We start from the raw sequence: 22,237 nt of genomic DNA on the forward strand, positions 1-22,237 counted from the left end.
AAGCAAAAGTCACCAGACCCAATGTCATTAGTAGTCATTGAGTCACTGAGGAACACTGGTAATTTCCGGGTGCTTCTCTTCACTTATGTTTCAAACACCATTTTTTCTAATAAAAAAGATATATTATTCCATAAAGCCCATATAAACAAAAGACCATGCCGTTTACATTGTATATACCAGGATGAAAATCTCCACATGTTTGTTTTATCATGTGGTGTTTCTGTTTCTTTCTTAATTAGTTTTTCTTAAGTTAATCTAGCAGCTGCATTTTTGTTACTTAAGAATTCTGTTGTTGGGGCTGGAGAGTGCACTGGTTGCTCTTCCAGAAGACCCTTGTTGGATTACCAGCACCACCATAGAAGCTCACAACTGTCTGCAACTCCAGTTCCAGAGGATCCAGTGTCCCTTCAAGACCTGAGGGCACCAGGCACATGCATGGGGCACAGATGTACATGCAGGTGAAGCACCCACGCACCTAATAAAATAAAATAAGGAGAATTTGCTTATTCTGTTGGTAACTAGCCCAAACTTAAGATCATGACACTTGAACTCCTAAACATGCAATGATTGATTGCATTTGTTGACAGAGAAACCTAGCTAAATCACAATTATAAGAAAAAAAATACATATTTAAAAAATGTAATTGTGAGATGCGTGTGTTAGTGTGCAGGCCACCACACTGATGTGGAAGTCAGAGGACAGCATTTCAGTCAGTCACTTATGTGGCCTCTGGGAATTGAACTTAGGTTGCCAGGCTTACACAAGCGCTTTCACCCACTGGTCCACCTTGCTGGCCCAAGAAATGTATTTAATTCAAAATAATGTAGGTAAAATTTGGTCTAGCTAATGACTCAGAAATTTGGGTTAGTGAATGACTTGGTGGATAAAGCTGTTTGTCCCCAAAGCTAACAACTTGAGTTTAATCCCTGGGATTGACCCACACATAGTGGAAGGAAAAAGCAGCTCCCATATGTTGTCCTCTGTCCACATGTATACTGTGGCACACATGTGCATGCGTATATACACAGTAAATAAACTGTAATATAATTTACTTAAGAGCTGTAACGCATGTAAAGTTCAAATGTTCCTAAGTATTTAAAAATTGTTAATAAAGCAAAAAAGACTGATATATTTCTCTAGTAAGGTCAAGACTCTTACAGTAAGTTGATTTGGAATTAATATAAAACAATTTAAGACAGTCATACTATCTGATACACCTAAAAATGAAAATATCCTTTTTCGATGTGCCCCCATGTGCTGTGAATGTGAGTACCCACACTCATGCACGTGCATCTGGAGACGACAGGTTGACCTCAGGTGCCTCATCTGTTGCCCTGCATTTTGTTTTCTGAAATAGCATCTCTCACTGAACTTGGAGCTCACCGATTTGCTAGACAGGCTGTCTTGGCAAGTCTCCAGGATCCTCCTCCCAGTTCTGGGATGCTTGCCACCACACCTGGCCTTTATGTCTTTGTTAATCTTTTTAAGTAAGTGTTAGCCATACAGGCTGAAGCCCCATGCTTATTCTTTAAATGAGAATAAGAGAATGTGAAGAGTGAAGGAAGCTGAGTGTACTTATTAAACATTCCTAATCTGAAATGCTCCAAAATTTAATGCATTTTGAGTATTGACTACCAGAAGTAGAAAATTCCATACCTGATTTCATACAAGAGGTCTCAGTCAAAACACAAGTATGCGGTTTATGCAGACAGAGTTAAGTACATAAGAGTGCAAGTTATAAAAACATAAGGCCCTGAGTTAGAGCTTAGTACCCACTTAGAAGCTGGCCACGGATGTAGCCCTAGCACCCTGGGGAGCGGAGACAGTAGGATACCCTGGTCTTTTGTCCTGTAGCCTATCTCCAGCTTCAGTCAAAGACACCACCTCAAAGGAATAAGGCTGAAAGTGACAAAACAAGACACCTGACAACCTCCTCTGGCTTTCATGAGTATATGCACACTCTCATGCACACAAACATGCTCACACAAAACCCTACATATATGCCAAAACTGTTAAAATCACCTTCTAGTTAGTATATAAGGTGTATGTGGAACGTAAATGAATATAATGGTTACACTAAGATCCCATCTCCAAGGTACTTGATTACATAGTTGTAAATATTGCAAGTTTCAAAATCCAAAGCATTTCTCAGCCTGCACATTTCCTGTAAGGATCACCCAACCTGTGTTCTTTTGCAGTCTTTCTGTCTGGTATCTCTGACTGAGGCTAGCATGATTGATGTGGAGAGAAAGTAAGACAATTGGCTAATGACTGCTTTCTCCTCTCCTGTTATTAGAGGTCACTGCTTAACACTCTCCCTACCACTCCCCTCTGCCTTAGACTTATTATACTCTTTTCTTTATAATTTCCTGATTATAGCAAAATATGCCCTACTTTCATGAGTAAGTGGCAGGTAAGGGCATTAGTACCAGCAGTGGGTTCATAAAGGTTCCTTGGTGATTTTAAAATTGATACTCACTGGGCATTATCATCTGGGAAATAAATGAAAAGGCCCATTTGATTTAGTGCAGTGTCTTTCAAAATGCTGCTCATCATGTCATAGAGAAGTGGTTCTCAATATATGGGTCGTGACCCCCACAGGGGGATCACATATCAGATTTCCTGCATATCAGATATTTGCATTATGATTCATAACTGTAGCAAAATTACACTTATGAAATGACAACAAGAATAATTTTATGGTCGGTGGTCACTACAACATGAACTGTATTAAAGGGTCACAGCACTAAGAAGGTTAAGAACTACTGTTTTAGAGGGTATGGAAGGCATTTAAAAAATGAAATGCAATGAAACCATAACGAAAATACCTGTGGCTACTGCTCAGTTGTTTAGCAAGACCTGGATGCATCTTCAGCCAGTGTGATGAGTGACATGAGAGAGAAAGCCCAAAGGAACCACGTGAGTTTTCACTTTAGCTGCAGCCACGTGGCCTTTAATTGCCGCTATGTCTAGTTCTGTATCCTGGCATTTGGAACATGAGGTATAACCATTTATAGTTTATTTTATAATGACATTCTTATAGTTGGTTACATGAAGAGGAGGGGAGGTTTTTCTTTTTATCAGTTTTTAAGTTAGCATGCATAGTAATGGATTTAATTCTGGCATTTTCATACAAATACATCATTCTTGCTTTTAGCAAACATATAAAGACTTTTGACTGACTTCTGTTTGTAGATAAACATTTAATGCAATTATTATCTAAACAATAATAGCAATTATTTATAATGTGTCATTTGAGTTCCCTCTTGATACCATGATAAATCACAATAAGTTAAGCAGTTATGAGGACATGTGTATTACTGTAGAGATTTTGAAGTTAGAAGAAAACAAGGGTCTTACTGAGCCAAAAGGAAGGTGCTGTCAGGACTGTGTTCCTTTATGGAGGTCCATTTCCTTGCTTTTTCTAGCATGTAAAGGCTGCTCACATTCTTGAGATTTCACCTTACTCACTTACTCAGAATGACTAAGATCAAAAACTCAAGTAACAACACATGCTGGAGAGGTTGTGGAGAAAGGGAAACCCTCCTCCATTGCTGGTGGAAATGTAAACTTATACAACCACTTTGGAAATCAATCTGGCACTTTCTCAGAAATTAGGAATACTGCTACCCCAAGATCCAGCTATACCACTCCTAGGCATATATCCAAAAGATGCTTAAGTACACAACAAGGACATTTGCTCAACCATGTTTGTAAGCAGCTTTATTCGTAATAGCCAGAACCTGGAAACAACCCAGATGTCCATCAACGGAAGAATGGATATAGAGATTGTGGAACATTACGCAATGGAATACTACTCAGCAATTAAAAACAAGGAAATCATGAAATTTGTAGGCAAATGGTGGGATCTAGAAAAGATAATCCTGAGTGAGGTATCCCAGGAGCAGAAAGACACACCTGGTATATACTCACTTATAAGTGGGTACTAGACCTATAAGATAGGATAAACATACTAAAATCTGTATAACTAAAGAAAATAAACAAGAGAGAGGACCTGGGGTAAGATGATCAATCTTCACTCAGAAAAACAAATGGGATGGACAGGGGAAGTAGGAGAAAACATGTAACAGGACAGGAGCCTACCACAGAGGGCCTCTGAAAGATTCTACCTAGCAGTGTAACAAAGCAGATGTTGAGACTCATAACCAAACCTTGGGCAGAGTGCAGGGAATCATATAAAAGAAGAGAGAGTTAGTATGACCTGGAGAGGACTGGAGCTCCAAAAGGACCAAATATATCAGGGTACTTCTATGAGACTGTTTCTCCAACCAAGGACCATGCATGGATATAACCTAGAACCCCTGCTTGGATGTAGCCCATGGTAGCTCAGTATCCAAGTGGGTACCCTAGTAAGGGGAACAGGGACTGTTTCTGACATGAACTCAATGAATGGCTCTTTGACACCCCCCCCACCCTAGGAGAAGCAGCCTTGCTAGGCCACAGAGGAGGACATTGCAGCCAGTCCTGAGGAGACCTGATAAGCTAGGGTCAGATGGAAGGGGAGGAGGACCTTCCCTATCAGTGGACTTAGAAAGGGTCAGGGAGGAGATGAGGGAGGGAGGGTGGGATTGGGAGGGAATGAAGGAGGGGGCTACAGCTGGGATACAAAGTAAATAACCTGTGATTAATATAAAAAAATAAAAATTATTTTAAAAAAGGCTGCTCACATTCCTTTACTGAGGGAATTATGCTTCCCAAAGCAGCAGCTGCAGAAGCAGCAGTGGCAATGGATTAGCCCTTTGGCAATAGTCACATTTCAGTGAAGTTGGAAAAAATTCTCTTTTAATTATTTGTGTAATTTCACAGGGCCTACCCAATAATCCAAAATATTTCCATCTTGGAGTTCTTAGGCTTAATCACATTTGAAAGTCCATTTTGCACTGAACTGTAAAACAACATTATTCACAGGTTCTGGGATTAGCATGCAGGCAGTTTTTGAGTGGCTATTTTTCTACTTCAGCCTCTGTTTCCAAGTTGATTGTTTTTTTGGTTTTTTTTAATATACTAATATTTTTTTAATATACTAATATACTAAGTCTGTAATTTTCTCAGTTGATTAAGAGGAAAAGCAGTAAATAAAATGTGTAGGAATGTAGCGAAAGAAAGAAAGAAAGAAAGAAAGAAAGAAAGAAAGAAAGAAAGAAAGAAAAGAAAGAAAAAGAAGAAAAAAAGAAGAGGCATAGCATCAGTAATACTGGAAAACATTTCACCTACAAGATGGCCTAATATCCATAAATTGGAGTCCAGAGGAGGCCAGAGAGATTATTAGGCTGCAGCCAGCTTCATCCAGAACTTTGCCACATTTGTTTAGCTTCTTCACCCTAAAGAAAAGGTTGATGAGTAGGCAGGCAGTCTCCAAAGGTCCCCCTAGCTCTGTTTAACTAATTCTGTATAAATGCTATTTATTTCATGAGGCTCCATATCAGGCCCAAGTACTGTGACATGTCTCTAACATGAATGATTCAGAACACTGGTTCTTAGAAAGTGCCAGATAGATTTCCAGAGTGGTTGTACAAGTTTACATTCCCACCAGCAGTGGAGGAGGGTTCCCCTTTCTCCACAACCTCTCCAGCATGTGTTGTCCCTTGAGTTTTTCATCTTGGCCATTCTGATGGGTGTAAGGTGATATCTCAGGGTCGTTTTGATTTGCATTTCCCTGATGGCTAATGAAGATGAGCATTTCTTTAAGTGTTTCTCTGCCATTCGATATTCCTCTGTCGAGAATTCTCTGTTTAGCTCTGTTCCCCATTTTTTAAGTGGATTACTTGGTTTGCTGCTTTTCAGCTTCTTTAGTTCTTTGTATATACTGGATATTAGCCCTCTGTCAGATAAAGGGTTAGTGAAGATTCTTTCCCAATCTGTAGGCAGGCGTTTTGTTTTGATGACAGTGTCCTTTGCTTTACAGAAGCTTTTCAGTTTCATGAGGTCCCATTTATTGATTGTTGCTCTTAGAGCCTGTGCTGTTGGTGTTCTGTTCAGGAAGTTGTCTCCTGTGCCAATGAGTTCTAGGCTGTTCCCCACTTTTTCTTCTAACAGATTTAGAGTATCTGGTTTTATGTTGAGGTCTTTGATCCACTTGGACTTTAGTTTTGTGCAGGGTGATAAATATAGATCTATTTTCATTTTTCTGCATGTGGACATCCAGTTGGACCAGCACCATTTGTTGAAGATGCTGTCTTTTTTCCATTGAATGGTTTTGGCTTCTTTGTCAAAAATCGAGTATTCATAGATGTGTGGGTTTATTTCTGGGTCTTCTATGCAGTTCCATTGATCCCCCTTTCTGTTTTTTATGCCAATACCATGCAGTTTTTATTACTATTGCTCTGTAGTACAACTTGAGATCGGGGATGGAGATACCTCCAGATGTTCTGTTGTTGTACAGGATTGTTTTGGAGATTCTGGGTTTTTTGTTTCTCCATATGAAGCTGAGAATCTTTTTTTCAAGGTCTGTTAGGAATAGTGCTTCCTCAAGACCCAGCTATTACCACTGCTAGGTATATACCCAAACTTTGCTCAAGTACACAAAAGGGATATTTGCTCAACCATGTTTATAGCAGCTTTATTTGTAATAGCCAGAACCTGGAAACAACCCAGATGTCCATCAACGGAGGAATGGGTACAGAAATTGTGGTATTTTTACACAATGGAATACTACTCAGCAATCAAAAAGGAGGAAATCATGAAATTTGCAGGCAAATGGTGGGATCTAGAAAAGATCATCCTGAGTGAAATATCCCAGAAGGAGAAAGACAAACACGGTATATTCTCACTTATATAGACCTATAAGATATGATAAACTTAATGAAATCTGTACACCTAAAAAAGATAATCAAGAGAGCAGACATGGGGTAAGATGATCAATCCTCGTTTAGAAAGACAGATGGGATGTGCATTGAACGTATGACAGGAGTCTACTGAGCGCATTTGAAAGACTCTAACTAGCAGTGTTTTCAAAGCAAAGACTCATGACCAAACCTTTGGCAGAGTACAGGGAATCATAAGAAAGAATGGGAGTTAGTCTGATGGGGAAAGGATAGGAGCTCCACAAGGACCAAATATATCTGGGCACAGGGTCTTTTCTGAGACTGACATTCAACCAAGGACCATGTATGGATATAACCTAGAACCTCTGCTCAGATGTAGCCTGTGGTAGCTCAGTAACCAATTGGTTTCCCATAGTGAGGGGAACAAGGACTATTTCTAACAGGAACTCAATGACTGGCTCTTTGGCCTCCCCACCCCCCAAGGGAGGAGCAGTCCTGTTAGGCCACAGAGGAGAGCTTTGCAGGCAGTCCTGAAGATACCTGATAAAACAGGATCAGATGAATGGGGAGGAGGTCCCCCCTATCAGTGGACTTGGCAAGGGGCACGGTGGAGATGAGGGAGGGAGGGACTGGGAGGGAATGAGGGATCGGGACATGGCTGGAATACAGAGTGAATAAAATATAACTGATAAGAAAAAAATAAAATTAAAAAAAAGATCAGAAATAGAATAAATCTATGTGGTAATATGAATCAAAAAAAGAAAAAAAGAACACTGGTTCTGTCTAAAGATGCTGTTGTCCCAGAGTGAAGCTGTCATCCAGCATGTCAGCCCTTAGATGGCTATTTGCATGGTAGTAGCTGTAGCCCTGCCAGGGCTGGAATCCAGTTTCATTTTTCTGTTTGCTCATTTGGTTAAAATATAGCTTGGAAAATTAAATTTGAGGCCTTGATAGGCAAAGCCCTCTACCTTAGAGCTGTATGTATCCCTAGCCATTTTTAGAGTGACATTTCAAAATAATGAGTGCTTGTCAGTTGTACTCATTTCCTGAATTCAGCCAAATAGGAAGTTCTGGAACGGTGTAGAGGGTGTTCAGCTGGTGAGATAACACACACCACACACCATTCAGCACTAAAAAGGAGTGCGAGCCGATTCTTAACACAGTCTTTAAATGCAAAGCTTCATTAAGCTGATTTTACGTAAGCAGATAAACACCTATGCCTGAGATAATTGATTCTTTCAATTTTAATAGTATTTAGTTGACTTTTTATTCTTTTAATGAAAACTAAATACTGAAGAGTTTTTTTTTAATTCCTTTCTTCAGTAAAATTGCAGATTTTCCTATTCCATTCCCCACAATAACATATAATTAGTATTTATTCCTGAACTGTCATGTCAGAATGTGAAGATTACATTTTCCCGATTACCTCATACATACCAAGCGCCTCACATCAGCCTGGCTGACTCCTCCCACCCCCGAGTCCGTTACCCCTTTTGCATTGTGCCAATTACAGGTGTATGTTTGCTATCACCCCACAGCACAAGATAAATAAGCTTGGAACGTTTCCTAGCAACACATTGCTCTGGGAATGTTCTGTTTCCCTGAAGAAAATAAAGCCAAACATGTTAAAGTCTCAACCAGATGGGGAAAGATTTACTTACTTGAGGAAGTTGAATGTATATATATATATATATATATATATGAAATTTTAATATTTTTTTACATTGAAATGAAACAGTAAGCTTGAATTTTACATGTCAAAAAGTCTTGGTTAATAGTTTGAAGATTTTTCCAGGAATGAGCTTGCTACGACCTATTGATTAATGGATCCACTGTAGAACTATATATAAAATACATTCACGTGGGTTTTATGCTCAGCCTAGTCCCCAGTGCTATAGCAGACAACTACAGAAACACTGAGAGACTTCAGATCCCCTGGGAATGCTGCTGGGTTCTCCTCCCTTTCACAGTATCCTTAGTCCCTCCCTCTCCTGACCTTGGGTTAACTACTTAAAACCTGGACAGTTGTTCACTTTTCCTTAGCACAGGGCAGTGTCAGTACCAGTGATTAGCTACCTGATCTTGAGAATCTATTTTCAGTTTTCTGAATGAATGATAACACATAGAAAACTGAAAAAGCAGGGGTAGGTACCATCAAAACCAAGAAAAATGTTTCACTAGTGCAGGATCTTGTGTCTTTCTCTTGTTTAACCAATGATCTGTGAGGTCACTCAGTTAGCAGGTGCCACTTTCCTTTCTGTTCATTTTAGTTGGTTATAGTGTACTAGGAAAAGTCTCTGGAGATGGAGTAATCAGGGATTAGTGATTCTTATGACAAGATTCAACAGTGGCTTCACAGTTCAGTCACAGCCTGGAGAATGTCCTCATTTTTTTTAATTAAATTTTTACTTTTTTATATTAGTTACAGTTCATTTACTTTGTATCCCAGCTGTAACCCCCTCCCTCATTCCCTCCCAATCCCACCCTCCCTCCCTCATCTCCTCCCTGACCCTTTCCAAGTCCACTGATAGGGGAGGTCCTCCTCCCCTTCCATCTGACCCTAGCTTATCAGGTCTCTTCAGGACTGGCTGCAATGTCCTCCTCTGTGGCCTAGCAAGGCTGCCCTCCCTCGGGGGGGGGGGGGGGGGGGAGGAAGGGTTAAAGAGCCATCCATTGAGTTCATGTCAGAAATAGTCCCTGTTCTCCTTACTAGGGTACCCACTTGGATACTGAGCTACCATGGGCTACATCCAAGCAGGGGTTCTAGGTTATACCCATGCATGGTCCTTGGTTGGAGAAACAGTCTCATAGAGGAACCCTGTGCCCTGCTATATTTGGTTCTTGTGGAGCTCCAGTCCTCTCCAGGTCATACTAACTCTCCCTTCTTTTATATGATTCCCTGCACTCTGCCCAAGGTTTGGTTATGAGTCTCAACATCTGCTTTGTTACACTGCTAGGTAAATTCTTTCAGAGGCACTTCTTTTTTTTTAATTTTTATTAATTATACTTTATTCACTTTGTATCCCCCCATAAACTCCTCCCTCCTCCCCTCCTAATCTCACCTTCCCTTCCCCTTCTCCATGCATGCCCCTCCTCAAGTCTGATGATAGGGGAGGTCTTCCTCTCCTTACTTCAGATCCTAGTCTGTCAGATCTCAGAGGCACTTCTTGATTGACTGGAAGGTATTTCACCATGAGCCAGGTGAAAATCCTCATAATGTATTTTTGAATGATTTGCTCTGTGTATTGGGTATGGGCCATGTCTGTAAAAATTCCCAGCTGTGGTCAAAAGCAAATCATTGCAGTATATCACAGTACTCTTGATAGTTAATACCAGGGTAATCAGAATTAAAAAACAACAACAACAATGCCTGGTATCTGTTTACCTAACAAACCCTCTGGCCAGATTGCAGAGAACTGACATTATCTTCATCTTAAAAATACCTATTTTCATGTGAGTCATTTCTGTTCTTTTTGGATCTGTTTTCTAAACACTGCATAGTGAACTCAAGAGGGACCAACTTGTGGAGGCTTAGGATGAGACTGACCCTTTTGCAAGTGTGGTGTGTGCAAAGTGTGTAGATGTACTTCCTTGCCTTTACTGATTCCTCAAGAAGACAACAACATAGCATGTCTATAGTCTTTAAAACTGCTCCAAATAAAACTTGCCTTCAAGTCTCTTTCTTTAGGACCTAGAATGAAGGGAATTTTGATGTTTGAAAGAATTCTATAGGGCTTGAATGTAGGACGAGTTGATGGAACACTTCCTAACACATGTACGGCCCTGGGTTTGATATACAGCACCACTAAAAAGAGAAAAAGAAATTATGTAGTTTTTATTAGACAGTGATGAAAATGGACGTGAGTTATCACAGGGAACAGAATAGAGTCTAATACATTAAATTTGAGTGAATAATTTTTATTAAAAATTTCTATAGACCAAGCAGCATTTTAGATATATAATCTGTTTCATCATTTAATCCTCCTAATAACCTTTACCATTTAGAAGCTTATTTGCAATTTTATAGGTGAAGACACTGTCTAGTTGTTGAAATATTACAATTCATAAACAGTAGTCATTCAAACACTGGTTTCTTTACTGACAAATTCTGTAAACCATAGCCTATGTTGATTCTTAGAATTCTAATATTGAAAGATTTTGGTCTTTATAGAAAAATGAACAACTATCTTTTATGTTTTGTTCTGTAACAGGCTCTCACTCTGTAGCCTTGACTGGCCTGGAATCTGCCAGACCACGCTATCCTCAGACTCACAGAGTTCCACCTGCCTCTGCCTCCTGAGTGTGCCACCACACCCAGTTTAATAGCTGTCTTTTGAAGACTATCTAATTTTAACAGGAAATAGATGATTTGTTTCATTTTGATTGTTTTATTCAGCATAATCTCTCACATCTTCAAGTTTCAATGTCAGACTTCGCAGTTGTTTTGTTTTATGATATTGTTACTCAGTTTTTTATTTTATAAAGTATTTTTTTCATTTTTCAATATGATAGAGTAAATTTTATGTATAACAATAGAAAAAATTAATAATATTAAATTTATTCACAAAATGTTGTAACAGCCACAGTATGGTAGAACATGAACAAACTGACTATTTTTGTAACATTGGAACAGAGTCTAACACATTTGCTTACCTACTGACCATGGTACCTTTTGTCACAGCAGGGTTAAATGATGGTAGCCTCAGTTTACAAAGCCTGCAACATGTAGTACCCTGGCCATCACAGGAAGTCTACAGACTCTATTCTAGAATCTGCTTTTTACCCCTAGCCTTGAGTTGGAAACGCTGCTTTAGAATACAAGAAACATAATTAGAAGACACTAAAAGTGTTTCTTTTACAAGACAAGGTTCCTATCTAACATGTTTTTCTCCAAACACTGCAGGTACCAACTAAAAAGCTGAAGAAATATGAAAAAGAGTATCAGGCAATGCGGGAGAATCAGCTGCAGCAGGAGGACCCTATGGATAGATACAAGGTATGGGGACACTTGGACCTACCAGGGCAGAAAGGACTTATCCTAATTCTGCCATCATGCTGAGCTCAGCTCCCTCTGCTCCACTCTGAACTATTCAGAAGTGACAAGCTGACTATGCGTGTGTCTTCATTTTCGACCGACTCCCAAGAATTCAACCATCATGTTTCTTTTCTTTCAGTTTGTATATTTGTAGGTAACTCCAGCTGTTGAATTTATACTGGGAATCTTCATAAGAAGCTGAAAGAAAGGGGAAAAGAATGAAAGTGGCTTCCTTCTTTTCAGAAATGAGGAAAATAAAACAGAAAATGGCAAAAAGTTCTGTCTTAGCTGTGCATGATCACTTCCACAGAGACTTTTAGATGTGACTGTTCCAAGACTGACTCAAGGATTTTGAAAACTTGTCCTTGTCTGTAGCAGACATTACAAATAAAAACTCAGAAGGAAAATAAAACCACAAAGATTTATCAAGCACAGTAATGTGTCTGTTGCAAAATTTTATTTTCTCAAACAAATCATAGGTAACAGTGACATTTGCATGTAGTTTTAAAACAAAGTTACTTCGTTTATGTCATTAGTTAAGGTATTTAAAAATAGTCTCATCACAAAGGCAAATCTTTTCCATGGTAATTGACAGCATTGGCTATAGCATGCAATGTTGGGAAACAGTGATTTGTACTTTATTTTTTCCTTCTGAAATGTTACTGTCTTCCATCAACTGTTTTAATTCTTGAGCCTGAGAGGTCAGAGTCCCTTCTTCCTACATCAGTATTCAACCAATGCCAAAATACCCTTCGTAGAAAAGTGTTATGGTGGCACTCTTAATGTAATGCCTCCCTGGGATGCCTTTACTTCCACAACCAGAGTTGCCTCTGTGGTTGGAAAGGTAAATATGTTGGCAGCGGTCATACTGCATCTTGGCTTTATTGCTGAGTAGAACAGGAAGGAGTGCTCACAGTGGAGCATAGTGGGCTGGGTCTGTGGGTTTCATAGTCAAACAGACTTAAGTCCCTGGCTTTCTGGAAAGGCAACAGGATCTAGAATCACAGATGAGGATTTTGCTCCATATGTTACTGGTCAACATTTTGAGCCACCATCGAAGCTTTCTTTTCCTGAAAAATGCACAGGCATATATGATTTTGAGATAGATTAGTATGAGACTGAAGGCTGTTATGTGGTAAGTAAATTGGTGTTTAATAAATAGTTATTTTTCTTTTAAAGTCCACTACCAAAAGTTATTAAAGCATGACTAGAAAATAGAACCTTGTGTGGATCTGTCTCTCTCCTTCTTCATGGATCATCTTCATATTTCACATAACTATTACAACCTTATCTTATCATTAGTCAGTATATTTCTTCCATTTCTCTAGAACTGGCTCAAGAAATGAAAATAGATCCATATGGTTATGATAAGTGACTATTCCAGATTGTACGCTAATAGAGAGGGTTTGGTTCCTATCCACTATTTATCTCAGTTAGTCCAGCATTAATGGCAGACCTATGATATAGAAAAGCATGAATGGACCATTGATGAACTATTAAAGAACCAAAATATAAGCCCTGTTATTATTTGATCATTCTAATTTTCAGAATGCTACCACCATTGTGAAAAAATGCTTTAAAATAAAAGGACATAGCCCAAATGTATGTACTTACATAGATAGAAACTGAGCACAGTTACATGCATCTATGTAGTTCTCTGTGATGGGACAGGAGGATCATTCAGGTGTTTAAAACCGGCAGCATAGTGAGACCCCATCTGAAAACACAAAATAAAAGAACAAGCATCTCAGAGTCCAGAGAAGCTGTAATACAGCTGAACTATAACTTTGTCTTGTATCCTTTTTGGGTCAAAGCAGGCATGTATAAATATCACTTATAAACTGCAAGATTATTTTGTACAGTTTTCATTGAGGTAATATCAAATTATCTGTTTTAAAAATAGGTATTTTTAAGTTCAAGTATTGTGGGATTTGGCTTTTTGTTTGTTTGATTGGTTTTATTTTCACAGGGTCTTACTCTGATCCTCATTCAGGCCTGTGCCACCATTCCCATCCTATTGTAGCCTTTATTTGCACATCATATGCCGTTTATCACTATTTGTTTTGTATAATTATAGTGGTTTCTAATAATCAGTATAGTAATCAACATTTCTATACCTTTTGTTTTGTTTGGTTTGAGGCAGGGTTTCTCCGTGTAGCCTTAGCTGTCCTGGACTCGCTTTGTAGACCAGGCTGGCCTTGAACTCATAGAGCTCTGCCTGCCTCTGCCTCCCAAGTGCTGGGATCACAGGCATGTGCCACTACCCCAGCTTCTACCTCATTTTTTGATATAGGATCTCTCATAGAACCTGCAGCTCACTAATTTGGTTAGCACTTTTCCAGCTGAGCCATACTTTATATTTTCCGTGAGACAGTGTCTCCCACACCTTAGGCTGGGCTTGAACTCACTGCATAGCTGAAGTTTTTATGTCAGACTCTGAAGCTCTTGCTATCCTTCCTGGGTGCTGAGACTGCAGGTGTAAACCACCATGCCCAGGTTATGTGATGCTGGGGGCTGAACTTAGAACCCAGGACTTCCTGCATGCTGGGCAAGCACTCTGTCAACCAAGCTATATCCCCATTCCTCCCATCATTTCTTCTGTGAGCCCCAAGTCACTTGTGTCAAAATACAGTACTTATACAGAGGTCACACTTGTGCAAAGAAGAACTTTTGTCAAAATTTTAGCTAATTAATGGCTTTTGATCAATACAAAGGATACATTCATTTTTAAGTGTTGGTCATTAATTTCCAGATTGAATACATGGTGTTCCTATCCAAACACACACACACACACACACACACAGTAATAAGCACAAATATTCACACTGCCTATTCCAGCATCAAGTTTGCATTGAGATCCAAGAAACCCTCAAACAACTGCTTAAAGCCTTTAGTGGTATCTTTCCATTTAATTCCATCAGATTCCAAAAGAGAGAAAGGAGACTTTGTGGAGAGTGAAATACAGTATTCTTTTAAACCTCTTTTATCTTCCACCTTTACCTGGTAAAATGTATATGATATTGTTTATTTATCTGATCTTTGGGTTTGTAAATTTGAGTTCAGATGGGGTCAAATGTGAGCTATGGATGTGGCTAATGATGTCCCCAGAAAATATATAAATATATAAATTTGTGAGTATTTAAAATGTTTTAGTGATCAAACCCACAAAGCATATAACATTAGAGATGCTTCTAGAGAACTACAGCCATCATTTACATTTAGAGAAAGATACATTCTTTTTCTTATTTAATTAAGAGGTATTGATACCTAATGTGGTCAGGCCTTTAAAAACACTAGTAATTAATTAAATTCAGTGAATTTCCCAAAGCTTAGTAAAAGCTGCCTCTTATGTAGGGGAAGATCCTGGGAAGACTGTGGAATGCTTAAACTGTGTTGAGTTTGACATACATAGTATTATAAATATATAATTTAGAGCTAACCTAGCCATGTTCAAGATAGTTAAATGTAGAATGTTTAACTGCCTTCATGAGCTTAGTTAGGCTAGTAAATTTTTTAAATATAAGTCAAGCAGTGTCACTCAATGGTGGAAGGGTTTGCCTAGCATGTGGAAGCCCCTGGATTTGATCCCCAGCAAACCAAACCAATCCAAATCTGAACAAAATATAACTCAAATAGGAATGATTTTTCTAATGAGTTCTGTAAATCACACTAAGTTTTTTCTTAAGAGAAGGTGGCAGTTTGTTTTTTACATTAGTGTATTGGGCCTTCCCTTACTCATGGATATTAGGAGAAGTAAATTTACCCTTGAAATACGTTATTCTGCAAATGAAAATAAGTATCTGTGCTATTTCTTTATTATCACAAAGACTGTTGTTGGGTTTTGGGAATACCAATCCTGTGAAATAAGGTGCTTTTAATGAATAATAACAGGAACGAAGATGGTTTCTGTTCACCTGTAGTAAACAGAATTTATTTATCAGTATGTTAGACTGGAGAAGGTTCCACATTCTTCTGAGCCTGAATAGCTCTGTTACTATTGTGGCTGCTGAAGAATGTGGCTAAGGAGAAGCAGATGGCTTCTGATCCTGTTGCCCCTGACGCATTTACACTTCACATGTGGAGCTCTAAAAGTGCTAAGCATGAGAGAATTTTTTAGTGTGTTTTCCTTGATCTCCACTGTCTGCCAATGTTTTTCTTGTATTTTTAGAGACTTATTATTCCTGTTAGAATCGGGAAAACTATATGACAATAATGTTTCTATATCATCTATAAGTATTTACTTTTTGTTAGTTATTGTATTTTTGAAGACCAGGTCTCACACTAATACAGGCTGACCTGGAAACTCACTATGAAGTCTAATTTATTTGTGTGCTAGAATAGAAAGCCACAGTGGCTTGTGGGCCAAATCTGGATGACTAGTGTATTGCATTTTTGTTTCCCCATGGCTGCTTCTGCACAGTGACTGTCATTTCATTATGGAAATGTGGCAGAGGTGTTGAAACATTTGCTCTCCTTTACTAAAATATCACTTAAGGTTCCTGGGGGGTGGTTGGTTGGTTGGTTGGTCTGTTGGTGGGTTGGTTGGTTGGTTTGGGTTTGTTTTTGTTTGATTTGGTTTGGTTTGGTTTCTGAGACAAGGTTTCTCTGTGTAGCCTTGGCTGTCCTGGACCTGGTCTTTAGACCAGGCTGGCCTCGAACTCACAGAGATCCACCTGCCTGTGCTTCCCTGAGTCCTGGGAGCAAAGGCATGAAGCACTGCTGCCTGGCAGTTTGTTTTTAATACATAAAGAAACACACTATGTTTTGCCACCTGTAGCTATTTCTGACAAAATTTTGTTTGTAGTTTGACACTTTAAATGTCTAAATCTCTATAAGAAAGATGAATTGAATGTGATGAGACAAGGAAGAAAACATGGTTTTACAGTATCCAGAGGCGTCTCTCAAATTTTCATTTATAGGTGAAATAGATATCTAAGCATTTCATCTATAGCCATTTTTCTTTGTAGATCAAAAAAGCTGTCTTCTGAAAAATCTAAGTATGATGATCAACTCTTTTAAAAGACGGGTCCAAAAGAAAACTTGCAAAAGTTGCCAGTTTTGTTGCTAATAAAATTGTGCTGGGTCTATGAGAGAAACATTTTCTCTGACCCTTAAATATTTTTAGGAGCATCTGCCAAGAATTCATCATAGAAGCAGACAACACCCAAACTATTATGTAAGGTTTATGTAGTCACTTCCTTCTGCATCATTTTTTCCCTGATAGTTGAGTTCATTTCTTTTCCAGTTAGCATTTCTCTGGTTTCTCCTCACCATCCCTTAGGTGGCCTCACCAAAACTTCAGTCCCCAGAAATAAAGACAAAGTTTTACATTTGCTTTCCCCTGCTTAGCAATTTCAGAAAGAAAACTATTCTTCAAAGCTTCCAATCTTGCCTCTGAGGAAGTTCCTCCCACCCAGTATTAACACAAAATCAACAAGTCGCCTGCAATGGCTAATATTTCCACACACAGCATTTTCATGTTCATAAGTCATGCAGACTGCAAATAGCAGTGTGGAAAGGGAGGAGTTTTCAAGCCTGAATCTTTCTGAGTTGAGACTTGCCCACTGGCTGCCTCGAGTATACTTTTCTCGCAATACCAAAGAGAACTTCACTCGGTGACATTCTGAACAAACGGCAGAGTATTAACCAGTGTCTGTTTCTGTCACTGCCATTTCCTACGTGTATTAGAAGGTGTGCAATTTCACTGGATATCCCTTTTTTTTTCAATTGTCTTTGTACCTATGGTTGAAAACGGTAGTTGGTCTATGACCTTTGAGGAGGTAAGTTGTTTTTTTTTCAATCTGTGTATGTCTGTATTAGTGTCTGTCTCTAAAAAATGTGGTATCATCCTCCTAATAGTTACTAACCAGACTCCCCCAGCTGTGGAAGTCCTGTGCGAAGGAGGGAGAGACTGAGCAAAGCTGTATGTTTCTGTTCAAATGGTATCAACTATGTTGTGGATGGTGCAAGTTTCAGAAGTGTGATCTGGGAGTTACATAACCTGTGCCTCCTGTAGTATTTTCTGAAAAGAAAGAGGAGCCATCTGCCTAATTTGTTTCCTGGCTCTGAGATTACAGCACATCTGCTTTCACAAGTGTCCACTGTGTGTGTCTCTCCACTGACTGAAGTTATGCAGCTGATTTCATAGTCTCTCCCTTGGGCAGAAGCTTGTTTTGAAATGGACCAAGCCTGTCAAACCCAACTTTGTCCCCCAGTGTACTGTGAAGGGAAAACTTTTTCAAAATAGTCAGCTCTGAAAATAGTTTTGGCCCCACAGGGAAGACTGGAAAAGACACCTATGCATTATAATTTGCTTTAATCCACGGGCAAGTTCATCATAGGGAATTTTGCTGTCAGCAGCAGACCCTCATGGTACACTTTGTAGCATTCCATGCCTCTGCCACAGCATGAGGATGCCTTGTTATCCAGGATTTCGTGCTGGAGGATGATACTGCATTTTTGGCCCCATAGCTTGCTTTCCCTTGTCTGTGAGTGCAGAGCAGGCATCTGACACTTCCCACTGCTTGCTTCGCAGACACCGAACCATAGCTGCTTGCTAAAGCAAAAGCCAGTAGGCATGTCTCATGGGCCAGTCTGCTTTTTAGGGACTCTCAGGTACTGACTTCTTCACAGAGTCTTCCTTCTTCTTAACCCTTTAGTTGTGTGTCTGTGATGAAGGGTTCAAGTTTCATCAGTAATGAGAAGTTTCCAGTCAGAACTTCAGCTGTGCTTGTTCACAGCTTGCTTCTGTAATACATAATCCACCAGGCCTGTGCTTCTAATCTAATTGCTACCTGGTACTTCTTTTACATACTCAAACTTTCCCATGGACATCATATAACTACCTGCGGGTTAACTCAGTTTTACACAACCTGAAAAACTGGTAGCATTTTAATATGATGTAAATAATAGTTGAGGAAGCATTTTTGTATCTCCACATTCTGTGAGCACTGTCTCAAAAGAATTAGAACATTTAAGTCAGGAATGGGGTGAAGGAGCCTTATCTTGGCCTCTTGAAGGGATTTATCGAGAAATGAGAAAAATCTCTTCCCCACCCAAGTGGCTTGCCTTGTGAAATATGTGATGTTGAAATCATGCTGGATTACTGTTGTTTCCTGGCAAGGAGGCCACTTATTGAAGAGGTTTCTGAAATGTGTTTTTAAAAATCTAAGCTTTCTGCAAATGCATAAGGTGTTTCTACAGAGAAGTAATAGATGTCCCAGAAATACCAACTCTCCAGCCCCCTGTAGGAATTGGGTTCCATCAGCAAAAGCTTAGCCTCAGACCCCTCTGTTTCTATAAATTACCTATATACTTCAGTGGGAGCATAGAGCTGTGGGAACACAGACTTTTAACATATACAGGATGCCCTGCTGATCCAGGGAACACTGTCTTTTCAGGAACACGGGACAGAGAAGAATTTCTCAGGTGTTAAGTTGTGTCTTGGTCCCTAGAAAAGATACAGTATGGTTTTGTGTAGAAAATAACCTTGCTTAAGCAGTAGACATTTTTTTCTTCTTCACATTTTAGTGTTTTATCCCTTCTAATAGAATTGAAATTCTGGGTTGAGGGGTTTAACAAAAAATTTATAAATCCTACAGTGACTGTATTATATTCATGTGGAAAACCTGGGAGCATTTCAAGAAGAGAAAGATAATGCCAAAACTAACTCACTGCCTATAGCTAATATCTATCATTCATATAAAAATATAAAAATGGGATTTCTAGTGATTATTAGATAACTTATATTAATATGGAATTCTAACACAAATTTTCTTTAAAATATTTGAGTAATTTGAAATTTCATCTTTTGTTTCTTGTTAGATGTTTTGTAAGTTTTTTATATGTCTCAATTGTCTCAGTCCATTTTTTTCCAAAAGAGAAGACATAGTCAGATTGCACATCTACCCTTTAATTTCTCTGCCGACCTTCCCTGCTTATGGGTCTTTGGGTTCTGTGAATGTCTCAGGCCTTGCTCTTAACGTCTGTTTTATATATTTTCTTCAGAAATGGAGATGGCAGTGGGTTATTAGAGGTTTGTTTCTGTTTGTGAAACAAACACCAGGTTGTTCTGCAGCAGATAAAATTAATCCCTACCTTCAGTATGTACTGACATACCATCTTCCAGAACATACATTTGTCTTCTTTTTTTTTTTTTTTACAACCAGTGCTTTGTCTGGGCTTACCACCTTTTTAGAAAACACTGTCAAGAGTATAAATCTAAAACCAAAAGGAGCTTTTACACTGAAGTTCTTCCTCTTGGTCCCCTTTTGACTCTCTATTGTCAACTATAGCAAAGAAAACACTTTTGATAGTATGCAATATAAACCAGTAAGCAGCTACCTGAAAACTGACTTGCATACACGGATCACAATGGCTGGTTAAAGAGGTACCTTGCTTCAGAAGAGTCAGCCACTTAATTCACTCATCATAACTTTTAGACTTTCCTTAAGAGTTCAAAGTAGGAAAAATCAACTCAGTGTTGTATTTTACCTAGAATTTTTAAATCTGGTTTGAAGAAAACAGACTAAAGATTTAGACAAAAAAATTTCAGGGCCCATTGCTCTCCATAACACAAAACCAGATACTTACAGAAATAAATATATCTTAAATAATAAAACAATCAGCTGATAGCAGAATCACAAACTCGCATGTCTTTTTTTTTCTTTTTGAACCCATGTATCTTGACTTTAGGTTTAGTGTTTTTAAGCAGCTTCAATTTATTTGGTCCCTCATCTTGGAAAAACAATTTGAAAAAAAATGACCAGCATCGTTCCTGCTGTGTCTTGTAGACTATTTCTCTAGAGGTCAAACTGTGCATGTTTCAAACAAGGATTGTTTGTTGTCTGTGTTCTAGGTCTGTGTGAAAACCTCCCATAATTGAGGGCACATTTGGAAATCCTGCTCTTTGTGGCGCGTCTTATCTAACGAAGTTCTGTGGGGAGTTTAGGGGATGTTTGTTAAGCTTCATTGGTAGAGAATCGCATCCGCACCGCTGCCTAAACTCAGTTGTTTCCCAGACAGCAACCTGCCCTCTGTGCCACTGCGCCTTCTCTTTCACACCTTTGAGAGTTCACTCTGTTGCTGTTGCTTGTTTTTGCCCTGACACTTTATACTCCTACGTGCAGGCATTAATGTGTTCTTCCGGCTCCTGCTCTTTTCCTTCAGAGGGAGAACCGAAGATTACAGGAGGCCAGCATGAGGTTGGAACAAGAGAATGATGACCTTGCCCATGAACTAGTGACAAGCAAAATTGCTTTGCGGAATGACCTGGATCAGGTAAGTTGCCATTCACTGTATAGAAATGATGCTACAGCAGCTTCTTTGATGGTGAGGACCAGTGTATTCCTGAAGTGTTGCTTGTTCTGTTGTTTTGTTTTTATTTATTTTTTGTTTTGTTTTTGTTTTTTGAGACGGGTCTCACTATGTATTTCTGGCTGTCCTGGAGCTCACTATGTAGACCAGGCTGGCCTAGAGGTCACAGAGATCCACCTGCCTCTGCCTCACAAATGCTGGAGTTAAAGGTATGCTCCATCACCCTTGTGCTTTCTCTGCTCTTGACATGAGTGTGCTCCTGGATTGGTGATTGAGTGAGTGGCAGGTGGGAGGGGACGGCTTGTGCTAATTACAGAGAGTGGAAAACGCAAGTCTTAGAGAAGGGTTTGGATTGCTTCCAAACAGCTTGTGTGACTTACTTTTCTAAATCCTATAGGCGACTCTTTCGCTTGCCGGTACTTTTCCTAAACCAAGAGCTTCTAGGATAATTACCTTGAAATATTAGTCAGCAAGAGCATGCTAAGGCCACTTGACATTTGGAGGCAGTTTCCTGTTACAGTAATAGTTCTCATCTATGACATGTAGAAGTTTCTATAAAGCACATACATTAAGAGTAGGGCCAGGTGTAGTGGTACACATCTTCTTTGATCCTAGTAATCAAGAGGTGGAGGCAGAAGGATTGGGAGTTCAGCTTCTAGGATAGCCTAAGCTCCATAAGAACCTATCTCATAAACAACAAAAGACACCGTTGAAGAACTGGACTGCTGAGTTGACAGGCATCTTGGTGGCTAAAGGCAGACTGCCTTCGTGTGAGTCTTCCTAACTATACCCTGAGCTGCTCTTTGTCAGTCTATAGGTCTAAAAAGTGTCTACCTCATAGGGATGATGTAGGAATTCAGAAAGCCCTTCAGTTCTGTGCTGGCTAGTTTTTAAGTCAACTTGACACAAGCCAGAGTCATTTAGGAAGAGGGAACCTCAGTTAAGAAAATGCCCACCACATTGACTGTGGGCAAGCCTGTATTACATTTTCTTGGTGGACATGGGAGGGGACAGTTCCTTATGGGTGGCACCACCTCTGCACAGGTGGTGCTGAGTTGTGTAAGAAAGCAGGCTTAGTAAGTTGTTGCGTAGTAGCATTTTT

At 39.3% G+C, this 22,237-nt stretch overlaps 1 protein-coding gene across 6 annotated transcripts in view; it reads left to right on the plus strand.

The window, feature by feature from the left end:
* Positions 1 to 22,237, plus strand: part of Rabgap1l (RAB GTPase activating protein 1 like) — a 648,858-nt gene that overhangs the window by 605,445 nt on the left and 21,176 nt on the right. For 5 of the 6 annotated variants that reach the window (XM_055624410.1, XM_055624412.1, XM_055624413.1 and 2 more), the window contains 2 exons: positions 11,689 to 11,781; positions 20,989 to 21,099. In XM_055624410.1, coding sequence (XP_055480385.1) covers positions 11,689 to 11,781; positions 20,989 to 21,099 — 204 coding nt within the window. Of the gene's footprint in view, positions 1 to 11,688; positions 11,782 to 11,959; positions 12,248 to 20,988; positions 21,100 to 22,237 lie in introns of those variants that run through there. The other variant, XM_055624411.1, reaches the window with a different exon arrangement.

The sequence above is a fragment of the Psammomys obesus genome, unplaced genomic scaffold (genome assembly GCF_907164565.1).
Source record: "Psammomys obesus unplaced genomic scaffold, mPsaObe1.curated_primary_1811, whole genome shotgun sequence".
Classification (NCBI taxonomy): domain Eukaryota; kingdom Metazoa; phylum Chordata; class Mammalia; order Rodentia; family Muridae; genus Psammomys; species Psammomys obesus.